The 14,188-nt window shown below is 33.2% G+C and overlaps 1 protein-coding gene across 1 annotated transcript in view; it reads left to right on the top strand.

Annotated features, from left to right (window-relative positions):
- The window catches only part of ACADL (acyl-CoA dehydrogenase long chain), a 36,740-nt gene extending 30,642 nt beyond the window's left edge, over window positions 1–6,098 (top strand). Inside the window, exon 11 of the mRNA XM_031958112.1 lies at window positions 4,789–6,098. Within this exon, the coding sequence (XP_031813972.1) occupies window positions 4,789–4,882 (94 nt within the window). The 3' untranslated portion in view covers window positions 4,883–6,098. The remainder of the gene's footprint in view (window positions 1–4,788) is intronic.
- The last annotated feature ends 8,090 nt before the right edge of the window (window positions 6,099–14,188 follow it).

The following is a 14,188-nucleotide window of genomic DNA, read 5'->3' on the forward strand; positions in this document are numbered from 1 at the left end:
ATATAATATCTTAACTCTTGAAGATAATTTTGCAGGAAACAATTCAATTCCTCTTAGTAGAAGTCCGAAAATAAAAGTGTTTAAATGTACCTATTCTCTGACTAAGCTATATGTTTATAGCTTCTCACTGGAAACATGCCAATATATAAATAGGCAGGCAAACACATTCCAGAGGTTTCTCCCTCTCCATAACTGACTCCCTCCCTTCACTGCTGTTTGCCACATTGGTCTTCCCACAGAATTTTCTTCTCACTGAGCTAGGGAATGTGTTTTTTCTGACTCACCCAGATTAACAGTTTACACATAGTCTCCACACAAAAAAAGAAAAATTCAGACTTAACACACAAAGTTTACTTTATTTCTAATTCAATCATGAGAAAGCTGAGGGATTTATAAAAACCATCTTCTTTTTACTTAAACTTTATTAGATTATCTGAAGGGAGGAAAAGACCCACTCTTTTCCTAAATTTGGCTTCAAACTTAGACAGTTTGCGACTTTCAAAGTCAGAGAATAACTTTCTCTTTGCTTGGCTAAATTCTAACTATTTTGATGTGCTTCTATTGCCTAATGAAAATAACAGCTGTCAGTTATATCAAAACAAGACAAAACAAAACACCCCCATAAATTGGTTAAGAATAGAAACAGCATACACATAACCTGTTAATTTTCTTATCTTTGGCAGAGACTGATTAATTCAAACTTATTGTGGTATATATATATATTAGTCTTTAAATAAAATAGAGCAGGTAAGGTTTATACCAGACCTTCTTTTGTTATGTATAAACCCTCTTGGAACTGAGTCCAAAAATTCTTAAATCAAAAACAAATATTTTTATTCCTATATCTATCTCAATGCTAATAGAAATAAATTTGCATGCTATCTTCATCTCCTTACTTTCTCTCATCTTTTATGTCCAATCTGTTACCAAGTCCTGTCGGTTTTACCTTTGTAACATTTTACATAACCCTGATGATCCTCTCCTGTGAGACTGCCATGATCCTGATGCAGGCGCTCATTAACTCAAGCCTGGACTATATAGTTTCCCACTAGTTAGTCTGCTACCATAAGTCTCTTCTCCATTTCAATGCCTCCTCTCCTCAGCTCTCAGGGATCTCCCTAAAGCACAAATATGACCATGTCATGTCCCATACCCACCCCCATCCCCACCTCTCTACCCAGTAAACTTCAGTGGCTCTCTATCACCTCTAGAATCAAACATGAAAGTCTCTTTTGATGTTCAAAGCCTTTGATAACCTGATAACTTTCTATCTTTCTGGTCTTCTTATACATTACATCCCTCCACATATTCTATGATCCAGTGACAGGGGATCAGACAGCCAGATATTCATTGGTTGTCCCTTATTACTTCCTCTTCTTTATCTCCTTTCTTCAAGTACCAGCTAATATCCCATCTTCTTCAAGAACTCTTTCCTTATCCTCCTTAATTCTAGTGCTTTCCCTATGCTGATTATCTCCATTTTAGTCTGTATATAGGTTCTTTGTACAAAGCTACTTAAAGGTTATATAGCTCCTGTTCTCAAAGGGCTACTCTTTGCCTTTCATTGTATCCCCTAAAGCTTAGCATAGTGCCAGACACAGAGTAAGCACTTAATAAATTACTAACTGATTTGAAAAGGCAAAATAATCCTTTAATGTCATGGTTCTGTAACATTTCATTTTTTTGTTCCATGTTCTGAAACAATTTCCAAGTCCATTTTAACAAATGTTATTCACAATGTATTCATAATCAGTCATGGAATGTGTGATGAAATAGTTGATTTTGCCAGTCAGTAGAACTACTTTTGAGCCCTTTTGTGGGGGTTGAAGATTCAAACAGCAAGTTATCATCCCAGCAGCAGAAATGGAAAGGGAGTGAAATAAAGGAAGGAAGGTTATGTACTTTTCTTTGGCTTAAATATTGCCCCTATTTCCAGAATCCCTTGTATAAAACAGCTAAACATTAATCTGTTTTTTTGAGGAAGGCACCCAAAAATAGAGATGGACCAACATCTAGATACTTTAAGCACAACAGAATTGTTGGTCTTTTTTTTTTCCCAAGGAGAATTGCTTTTAGGTCAGTTAAAAGTAAAAGACACAGACTAATGGCGTAATGGATATGTCTGATTCTGAGAAACTCTTATTTCTGCCAGAGAATAATTATTAACTTTCTTGGCAGTCCAGAAGTTATATGAGCATTCAAATGAACTGGGATTTTTCTCCTAAACATAGAAGGAAGAATTAAGAAGAATATAGCTACCTAACCCTTAGCATCACAAAGTTAATTAGATAAGGGTAGTATATTAATATGCTACATTTCGACACTTGGACCTGACCTGTGATTTCACTGGAATAGGGAATGTGGAGTATTCCCTTATCAATTCAAATCATCTCCAACTTAAAATTTGGGAGACGAAAAGAACTGAGAGCTTACATCATTTGCCCAGAGTTACACAACCAATAAAGAGACTTGAACTCAGGTTTTTCTACCTTTCCATAATTCTTATTCAATGAAAAAAGATTTTATTTTATTTCTCATAAGAGATAATGTTCAGGGTTGCAATAAGATACATGTTGATAAGTCTTGGTTTTTTATGAAAAGTAACTTTAAAATAGCATTATAGGATTTTAGAATTTTAGAGATCATAAAAATAATATAATTTCACTATTGTACTGTTGAGGAAACTGATAGTTAATTAACATGAAATCACATGTAGAGTAAGGGAAGTACTAGTATTCCATCTTAGATCTTCAGCCTCAATGCCCAGGCTACCTCCTACTGCCCCTTTCTAGTGAAACAAAATTAGTTTATGTCAGTCTCACTTGACATAAGAGACTTGGGATCAAAGAAGTAGGAGATGCTTTGACACTTTGTGACTGGCTATGATTAAACATTCCTTCTGTTTCTTTTCCTGTTAATATGTTCATGGATAGATTTAACCAGTAACTTATAAAGTGTTGGTTGACTGATTTCGAGAAGTAATATGTCAAAGAACACTGCCTCTAAAGTAGTTCCTAGGTTCACATTCTGTTTCTGATACATTCTCACTACTTGGCCCTAAGAATCTTAAGTCTTCATGGGTATGTCTTATCATCAGTAAAATGAGGGGCTTGTACTAGATGGCTTCAGTCATCCCTTTCTCTCTAAATCTTTGGTCCTAAAACATCAGTGTGAGTTACTTTGAAAGGTCTGTGATATATGGGAAGATAACCAAAGCAATCCTAAAAACAAACATACAAAAAAACACTCCAAATTTCTTTGGGGTTGGAAAAATAGAATGTGAACATTGTGAGCATTGGCTTTGGTAATTGAAAGAAGGTGAGAGACAGATTCAGAGAGAGAGAGAGAGAGACTAAGAGACAGAGGAAGCGGGAAAGAAGAGAGAGGGAAAGAGAAAAAGAGAGAAGGAGAGGGAGGGAGGAAAACGGAGAGAGGGAGATAGAGACAGAGAGACAAACAGAGAGAGAGACAGAATAAAAGTAAAAAGCACTTGGAAACATCAGTATCTCTAGATCTAAGTCTCAGTAGTTAGTTTGCAGTCAGACTTTAAAAATAGCTCAGATAGTGCTAAACTCAAATATTTGTTTTAAGTGTCTGCCATTTGCAACAGCTACCATGTTAAATGCTGTAGAAGGGTTTTCTAGGAATATAAGATCTATAAAAAGAATAGAATCAGGTTCCAGAATCTTGGGCCACATTTTCTGCAGTGTTGAAATGTTGTATTTGTCTATTTTCTATAAGATCCCAATTTTCACTCCTGAAAGAAATAGTTGAAAATGTTTTTGAATATATCTCCTAGGGAAAAGAACTAAACTAATGTTAATCCTGTTGTCTTGGCTAATCAAAGTTGTGTGAACTAATATGAAAGGAGACCCGAATTAAGAGTGTGGAAACCTGGGCCCTAATTCTCAGCACTTCCATTGATTAGTGTCCCCCCTGAATAACTGCCATTCATTAGAAGTTCCAAAGATACTGAATTTCTTTGGGATTTAGTGTCTTCACCTATAAAATGAAAGTAATACTATACCTCCCTACTTCATAGAACTGTAAGAGGAAAAGGAGATGAAATGGAAAAGAATAAAAAGTAAAAAACAATGCAAGATGATAATTAGTATTATTAGTATTATTACCACACATGAAGTCATATTTACACTTTATGTGAAAGACCTAAGCCTCTCTGAGTGTTAACCCTGAATATCACTATAGTGTAGATATTGACCTTCTATGACTTCGGAGACTTTATCTCTGTAGGAAACATTTCTAAATTTTTAGAAACATTTCTTTCTAAAACATTAATTTTATAGCTATGGGAACCTAATGGGGAAATGTTAGGTTTTTTTTTTCCTTTTCTAAAACATTCTTGGATTGCGATTTTACCTAGAAAGACTGAGAACTGAAGAAAATTAAGACTTTTATTTTTAAATTTTAAATTTTAAAAAACTTCCATTTTTCTAGAATTATATTGGTAAATTATAGAAGATTAAGTTGGAAAAAAGTATAACTATATTGCTTAATTAAATTTGTAATTTTCTTGAGGAATTATAATCTATGTTATAGTTCATATTGTATCAGATTATTTATAGAAACTAAATATGTGTTTTGTAATTATTTTAATCCTAGGATAATGTAATTATGTCAAAGAAGAAAGCTTTTTAAAAATATTGCCCCTCCCTCTCTCTTGGGAATTATCTAACATGAACTTTGAAATAATTACCCATTATCTAATAGAACATAATTTGCTATTTTTAAGGTTTCTGCTATTCATTCTTTTTCCTCCTCCCCACCCAGAGCATATGTGGATGCACGAGTCCAGCCAATCTACGGTGGAACCAATGAAATAATGAAGGAACTGATTGCTAGACAGATCGTATATGACAAGTAAACATCTACTCCCATGCAATTACTTCTGAGCTGAATTTAAAATGAAAACATGTTTGAATTTTTTAAATAGAGGATTAACAAAGTTGGAAGATGAAAAATTGCTTTGTTGTGGAAGAGTTCTTTATACACTAATTTTTGAAAATTTTTAATGGAAAGCTTAATTTTCAATACAGTTTTACCTAAACTGAGAAAAAAAAGAATAATATTTATTTGGGGTCTGAGTGGCTCAAATTTGAACTTAATCTAAAATTTTTAAATGATCCTAATTTGAGTTAGAGTTAACATGGAATAATTTCAATAGACTGCTAAAATTATTCACATAATTTCTTCAAGTCCTGTACCTAAGGAAGCCTTACTTAATACTGACATTTCCATTTTAATTTGTAAGAGAATTATTATTTGCTCCCCTACCTTTCTTTAAAAATGTTTGTACATTTCATGGATCTCAAAGAAGTGCCTTTTATTTAAAAGGAAAATAATGTCAATAAATTCAACAAATGAATTTTCAAATAAACCATATTATATAAAAATGTTTTGTGTATGTTAGTGAAACATTAAACACATAAATGCTTCTTGTTAATTATGAAAACCAAAAGGGCACATCTGTCATTGTGCTTTGTTTTGTTTTGTTTGCTACTTCTCACTGGGGAAGACAAAGGTAATGTTAAAAGCTGGTTGTTTCCCAAATTTATATACATATTCATTATGGATCCATATAGAGTTCCTTTCTCTGAGGCTTTTGACTCAGACAAAACATTTTATTTAAACAATTACTAGATTTTCCCTGAGGGGATATTTTTATCTGCAGTAACTTGGATGGAGACATGGATGACATCCTTATAAAATTTGCAGATAACAGAGTTCTGGTAAGGATAGCTAGCAAATTGCATGACAGAATTAGGACTCAAAATAATCATAATAGGCTATAGAAAGGCCTTGACAGTTCTCAAATAATATGAAAATTTTAAATGTGTCCACAAAGGCCTACTCTGATGCCTCTTCCTGGTGTGGAAATGATCTTGACTTCTCTAAATCTGTCCTTTGACAAGTTCTACCATGCTGGAAAGGTTGCAAACGTTTGAACCAGCAATGTATCGATCTGCTTTCTAAGGATCAGTCTAAGTACAGAGAAACTGACTTGTAAACAGTAGACTAGACCTTTGATGATGAATTCTTTTGCTGTGGTCCATCCAATAAACAAAGGAAAATAAGTACCAGCTTGTGTGGCATTTTCTGTACTTCTACAGTGATGATAGAGAGTGTTAAGAATGTAATTTTTCAGATTATGTATTAGCATTAATTCATTTGTTGGATATAGATGGATAGTCTTTTCCACTGACAAATAAAAGGATGTGTTGCTGGAGAATAAAAAAAAAAAAAAAGACTCAAATCTGTTTTTAAAGTTCTCACTACAAAATGAAACCAGAAAGCAAAAAAAAGTTGCATCTAAATAGAAGGATGACTCAAAAAAAATCTCCTTGTAGAAACCAGTTGTACAACAAAGGCAACAAGAAACTTTTCTTTGGCACTTGTTCATTTTCTTCTGTAATGCTTATAATAAACACTTTGTAAAAAAAAGAAAGAAAGAAAAAACCATCATGATGATAATTCTACTATGTGTACCAACATGGATTGCAAAGATGAAGTAGTTGAAGAATGTTTCAAAGAATTTTCAAAAAAAAAAGAATTTTCAAAAATCTTTCATGTTAAATAAACATACTTTAGAGATCAGTAACTTCAGTACAAAAGTGGTAGAGCAAAGAATGGCAAAAATATATTGGAAAAAATGGATCAGAATTAAATAACAAAAAAGGTCAAAAGTTCATAGACCAAAAAGAAGCTTTACACTTCTGAATCATAACTATTTTCTTAGGGGACAGAGTTGAGACATATATGGCAAATATTCAGTAATAACCCAGATAAAATATTTCAACAGGCAGAAAATGACTGGTTACTGATATAGTAGCCATTTCTAAATCAGTTTTCTGTACAATTAGGTTACCAATTTACCAAAAATAAAAATGCCAAATGAAAAAAATAGAACATGCAGTTGAGACAACTTCAGCTACCTTACATTAATGTGTTGATAATAAAAAAAAATAAGAAATATATAAGAACATTTAAAATTGCTATCATTTCTTAAGAGAGTTTAACCACTGTAAATAATCTGCCCTAATATAAAGGCCCAAAGAGTCCAAGAGTTGCTTAAACAAACAACCAATTAATGTTCTTAGAAAATATGACAAACTGCATATGAAATCTTTTGGAGATCAGATAAAGTTAATTTCATGTGACCTAAGTTTTGTTGCCTTTTTGTATGGTCTTCCTTCATATCATTGTCAAGTTTTGTTTTGGGTTTTTTTGCCCCATTTTAGATACCAGACTCTACTAATCCTTGACTTGTGCATCACAGAATTAGATTCATAGGAGATAGCTTTGAAATAGCATTGATATCTATGGGGGGTTTTTTTTGGAAAAAATATTATTATATGATTTAATAGAGCAGTCAAATGTGTATCAGATACTTTCCTGATCAGAATGAGAAACTAATTCTTAGGATTTTTTGTATTTCATAATCTTTCTTGTATTGTACAATCTTTTTCATGAGTACTAGATTAGGTTTGTAAACTCATATCTAAATCCTGTTTTTTGTGAAATTTGCCTGTCTATGCTTTTATTTACTTTTAAGAGCTAGTTCTGACAGAGCTTAATGTGATGAACTGTCTGTCTCTGTTTACTGACCAAAGGCTTATCTATCATAAGCTTTACTGCAGCATAACCAACTAAACCCAAACTTAATAGAAAATTTAAAATATATAAGAACTAGTATCAAAGATCAATTTCAAGGAACTCAAGATAAACAAATTGTTTATACATTTTTTATATGAGAAATGAATGCATGTGTTTAAGATTGACATCAATAATAGGGCAGCTCAAAAGAAAGATTGGGGCAGAGCTAAAGTACAAATAGCAACCATGTTATTCAAATGAAGAATAGACACAGATGCATTAGAGGTGGGGGGGGGGGGGGGGGAGGAGGGCTTGTAGTTCTGAAAACTTAGCCGCATTGGGAATAGGTTAAATAGGCAACACTACATCTATACCATGAAGGGTATACCACCCTCCAAAATCTATAAAGCAATAAAGGAGAAGGGATGGATGGACCTGGAAGTGTAGGGTGTGGGAAGAAGATAAGGGAGGGCTCCATGGCTGGGGGAGGTTAAGTAATAGCAAGGCAAATTAGGAACAGAATTAAAGCAGAGGTAGCAGGGATAGGAAAGATGGGGGAAGAGGGAGGAGGTATGTGTGGAGATGTGTGTGTATGTGTATGTATATCTTTACATATGTTTACAAATATATCCTTTCTTAACTATAGCCTGCTTGGGGGTGTTGCAGGGGGAGATGAAGAGGGAAAAAGAATAAAAGAAAAAAGGTGAGTAGCAGAGAACAAAAGAAACGTTTACAAGAAATAAAGATGGACACTCATGGATGTAATTTTTCCTACTAATATGTATAGACTTTCTTGAACTGGTAATTTGTTATATATTTTGAATCCTCCCTGATGTTCTGCTGGGCACATGAAACAAAATAAAAAAAAATAAAAAAGAACAAAAAAATTAAAAATTAAAAAAGAAAGATGATTGTAGTTTATAAGTGTGTCATGAGGTGTATGTTATCAAATGTGGTCAATATGTTTGTTTTGCTTAATTATTCCCTTTATTTTTTTAAAAATTATTTATTTATTTATAAAGTATATTCCTGGGTAATTTTTCCAACATTTCTCCTTGCAAAACCTTCTGTTCCAAATTTTACCCTCCTTCCCCTAACTCCTTCTCCTAGCTGGCAGGTAGACCAATACATGTTAAATATGTTGAAATACATGTTAAATCCAATATATGTATACATATTTATAGTTATCTTGCTGCACAAGAAAAATCAGATCAAGAAGGAAGGAAAAAAAAACTGAGAAAGGAAACAAAATGCAAGCAAACAACAACAGAGAGAGTGAAAATGCTATGTTGTGATCCACACTCACTTCCCATAGTTTTCTCTCTGGGTGTAGATGGCTCTCTTCATTATTGAACAAGTAGAACTGGTCTGAGTCATCTCAATATTGAAGAGAGCCACGTCCATCAGAATTAATCATCATATAGTCTTGTTGTTGCCATGTATCTCCTGGTTCTGCTCATTTCACTTAGCATCATTTCATGTAGATCTCTCCAGACCTTTCTAAAATCATCCTCAAGATCATTTCTTACAGAACAATAATGATCCATAATATTCATATACCACAATTTATTCAGCCATTCTCCAACTGATGGGCATCCACTCAGTTTCCAGTTTCTTGCCACTACAAAGAGGACTACCATAAACATTTTTGCACATACAGGTCCCTTTCCCTCCTTTAAGATTTCTTTGGGATACAGATCCAATAGAGACAAAGCTGGATCAAAGGGTATGAACAGTTTGATAACTTTTTGAGCACAGATCCAAACTGCTCTCCAAAATACTATTCCCTTTATTTTGAGAGACTCCAGTGTTAGGATGATCGAAGGAATATTGAGAAATACTGCAATGTGAGAATATGTTTACTTGGGGTATGAGAAGAAGAGGCTAGGATTCTCTTCCTTTCTACAATCCATCTCACCCCACCCATGTCACCAAAAAATGGAAGAAAACATAAAGTAGGACTGAAGGAATCATGAAGAAGCAGGACAATTTTAAAAATTACATGTTGAATTTATTATATACTTTAAAACAAGCAAGCTCCAAATAACATTTAAAGTTTCATGCACAAATAGTGAATATGGAATCACTCACTTAGACTTCAAAAAAAAAGTGACAGTATCATTTTTTTAAAAAGTAAAAAATTTTAGCATAATGGGTTAATAGATTAATATAATGGGTGTAAACATATAGTATATATATATATATCTGCATTGTTAATACATAATTATATTGTAAACACTTTGACACACACAGACACAACTATGCTTTGTGGATCTTTGATCTCACTGGTTTGGATATCTTTAATAGGAAACTCCCTTCATTAAAATAAGTTTATACCTTTCCTGCAATTTAGAGTCTTAGCTGCATGAAGAGAGATTTGGTGATTTGTCCAATACAATCATTGTGTACAAAGGCAAGAACTGAACCCCGGACTTCCCCTAGTATATAGGGGAAGTGATCAACAATTAAGTGATTACTTGGAATATAGTTGTTCATTGATTTTAGAAAGGCCTGGAAAAATTTACATGAACTGATGCTGAGCAAAACAAGCAGAACCCAGAATACATTGTACATAATAACAGCAAGTATGTGCAATGATCAGCTATGAAAGATTTGGTTCTTCTACAATGGTTCAGTGATCCAAAACAATCCCGATAGACTTTGGACAGAAAATGCCATTTGCATCTAGAAAAAGAATTAAGGAGACTGAATGTAAATCAACAACACATACTATATGTTCACTTCCTTTTTGTTTTGTTTTGTTTTTTTAATCTCTCCCATGGTTTTTCCCTTTTTTTGCTCTGATTTTTCTCTACCAAGATGATTTTAAAGCAATGTGTATTCAAAATAAATAAATTTACTAGGAAAAAAAACAATTAAATGATTACTGTCCTAAGCAGTGGGGATATATTACAAAAAAGGCAAAATAGAGTCCATTCTCTCAAGGAACTCATATTCTAATGGAGGACAACCCATTTCCAAGGGGGAAAACAGGAATTAAAGGAAAGAGAATTTGTTAGGAAGTAATCTCTGGAACATTTTCATTTCTTCTGAAACCATTTTTATGGCTGTTCTCCTTCTCCCCCTCTCTTTTTTTCTTTTAGCCAGTTTGACCCTCCTCCCCAAAAGAGTAATAAAATCATGTAGTATATCTTGACCCTGAAGTCAGAAACAAAAAAAAAAATATACCTTGCTTTTATAACCTTGATTTGATTCATGTATTTTTACAATGTTAGTCTTTGTGTTTTGCTTATGTAATTTGAATAGTCTCCTGTATCTCATGTGGAACTACATTTTTGACGAATGAAAAATCAGTATAATGTTCAAAAGAATAGAGGGGATCAACACAAGATAACAACACTATGTAAACAGGCAAAAGGAAATGAAAGTTTGAGTGTTTTTAGTTTGAAATGAAATAGTTTTAATGACAATTCTTGTTCAAAATCTTATTTGTGGTATTTCCTTCCTTGAAATGCCATTAAAAATGACAATATATAGAAGCACGTTGGCTCAGATGTGCTATTTAAAATAGCTCCATTGAAAGTATTTGTTAAATTATGATGGCTTATGGTTTCTAATGAAAGATTTTTTTATTAAATTATTTTAGGGAAAAATATTTTTGCCCCTCAGAAGGTTTGTCTCTTTGCAGTTGCTGGGAAGAATACACGTGAATGTTTAAACTAATTGTTAATTTTCCCTATGATTTTCCTATAAATATTGAAAATAAAGATCTATCCTTTTCAAAAGCATACTTTTCATTATCCAGTAGGGGCTTCAACTAATAACACAACTATATACAATGCACTTTATGTATTAAGTTTCCTAGAACTACAAAACAAAAAAGTCATGTCAGACAGAAATATCTGAGAAAGCTTCCTTCAGAAGGATGATGGTTGATTTGGGATTTAAAAACAGGATTTGGGATTTAAAGGGCAAATTCAACTTAACAGACAAAAGAGGAAAGAACTTATTACAGACAAAAAAATTAGGACAAGAGCTTTGAGCATGCTGCATATTGAGAAAACTATCCCAATTCTCCATTTCAGCAGGAGCATAAATTATGTAGATGAGAGTAATATAAATCCAGAAAAGTAAAGTATTGCCACTAGAAACAGATGATTCTGGAGAAGAAGAAGCTAGGATTAAGATTCTATTTTTTCTCCATCCAATCCACATCATCCACCCCACTCCACCAAAAAACAGGAGACAACATAAAGTAGGCTTGAAGGAGTCCCATCAAGCATATCAATTGAATTTTATATACTTTAAAACAAGGAAGTTCTACATAATATTTGAAGTTTCAGACACAGCCCTTATTGGCTCAGAGTGAATGTAAATAAGCAATTGTTTTTATTGGAACCAGAAACCCTAAAGGTCTTCCCCTTTCAGGGGTGTGTGTGTGTGTGTGTGTGTGTGTGTGTTCATGTCTATATGTACACACACATACAAATATATACAATACAGCATATACACACGTACACACACATTTGGGTTTGACTAGATAAAAGAGGCCATTCTTTGCTTCATTTCTTAATTACCGATTGGGTAGTGCCTTAATCAAGCTGAACTCTGTTAAACTTAACTTAAAGTTTAACTTAACTGTTAATTTAAAAAGACCAAAGTCTCCCACTGAATCCAGGGCCATCTCCAGTCATCCTTTCTTTCCACTGGATCCATATGGCTCCTAAGGACTAAGGAGGCTGGTGACTTTGCACAGCCCTCCCTCACCTAAATCTAGTTCCCTTGCATGTCACTGCACTATCTCCCTGATGTCCTCTTGGAGATCAAAATACAAAGGACAACAAAGTATTGTCAGATTAGGGGGTCACATTGTAGGGGTCCAAAGAAGGTATTTAAACGCTACTCCATGAATAAGACAGAGTCAAAAAAAGTTATTGACTTTTTTTTTTTTAAAGCAGAACAGAGACATGAGCTGTCCCTGTACATAAGATAAATTATTTTGGCATCAGTATGAAGAATGAGGAATGGAAAGGGGGAAAGAAAAAGCGGGAAGATTAATGAGAAAGACTATTGCAAAAGTCCAGGAATGTGGTAGGAAGGGCTTATAGTTAGTTACCATTGGAAATATAGAGGAGGGGAAAGTTAAGAACTGTGGCAGAGATAGAATTGACAGGACTCAATAACTGATTGGATTTGAGAGATGAAAAACTGAGGAAAATAGAAGACAATTCCAAGATTTTATAGATGGGAGATATGGGAGGAATGATATTGCTAAAGGTAGAAATAGTGAAGTCAGAAGGTCATGAGTTTAGAGGGGAAATAATGAGCTTGTTTTGGATGTATTGAGTTTCAGTTTACAATCACGAGCTGATGAAATGTTTGGTCATAGAATTTTATAAACAAAGTACAAAATAGTTTTCAATCTTGTTTAGTCCCTCTCCTTTTTCAGTAATGGTGACTGAGTAGAGGAACAAAGGAAAGAAAATGCTAAGAAATTACTGTTTTAGACCACCTACAACATTAAAATAACTTTTGTTGTTCCAAATGTGAGATCTTTCTCCAGGGACAAAGGAATTAATATACTCCTGGTAGTACTGAAACATATCAAAAGAAATATTTTTGCTATGAATGAAACTATTAAACTAATATAAGACAACATTAAGAAATTGTAACTTAAGGGAAGAAAAAAATCACAGATTCTATTTGAAGAAACAAAAGCATTGGTAGTGTCAGTTTCATTATGCACAAAAAGGCAACCAAAAAATGTCCTTTCATAATATATTTGGTTATCTTGCTTTCCAGTGCTCATGATGAACGTAAGCAAAGAGACTACTGTGAAGATAATTGCAGCCTATGTGTCAACATATATAGAAGATGACAAGGAACCACTATTGGGTTCACAAAGGTTGGAGTACTGTGCCCACTTACTATTCTGTATTCAGGCATATGGTTTTTTAAATTAAAGTTTGCAATATATGAGTCAACATCAGACAAACACAATATTACATTTTATTCTTTTTTTAAAATCATAAATAGGTTTAACAAATAATTGTAGTTAGAACTTTTATCACATTATAAAGATAGCAAAGAACTTTTTGTATTTTGTTCATTTGTTCATTATAACAACTGCATAAGGTAAGTACTACAGGTATTATTATCTTTATTTTACAAATAAGAAAATGGAGCTCAGAGAGTTCCAATTATTTGTTCAGAGTGTCCAATTATTTGACACATAGCCAATATATATCAAAACTACCTGATTCCAAGTCCAAAACTCTATCCATTATGTCAGGTTCCAGATAGGAAAACTGAATAATAAAGCTAGTTTGGTTTGGTTTGGTTTTTATTATTATAGCTTTTTATTTACAAAACATATGCATGAGTAATTTTTCAACATTGACCCTTGCAAAACCTTCTGTTCCAAATTTTCCCCTCCTTTCCCCATTCCTTCCCCTATATAGGAGGTAGTCCAATACTTGTTAAATATGTTAAAAATTGTTAAATCCTATATATGTATATATATTTATACAGTTATCTTGTTGTACAAGAAAAATCAGATCTAGAAAGAAAAAAAAGCCTGAGAAGGAAAACAAAAAAACGCAAGCAAACAAAAGCA

This window comes from Sarcophilus harrisii, chromosome 3, assembly GCF_902635505.1.
Source record: "Sarcophilus harrisii chromosome 3, mSarHar1.11, whole genome shotgun sequence".
Lineage (NCBI taxonomy): Eukaryota > Metazoa > Chordata > Mammalia > Dasyuromorphia > Dasyuridae > Sarcophilus > Sarcophilus harrisii.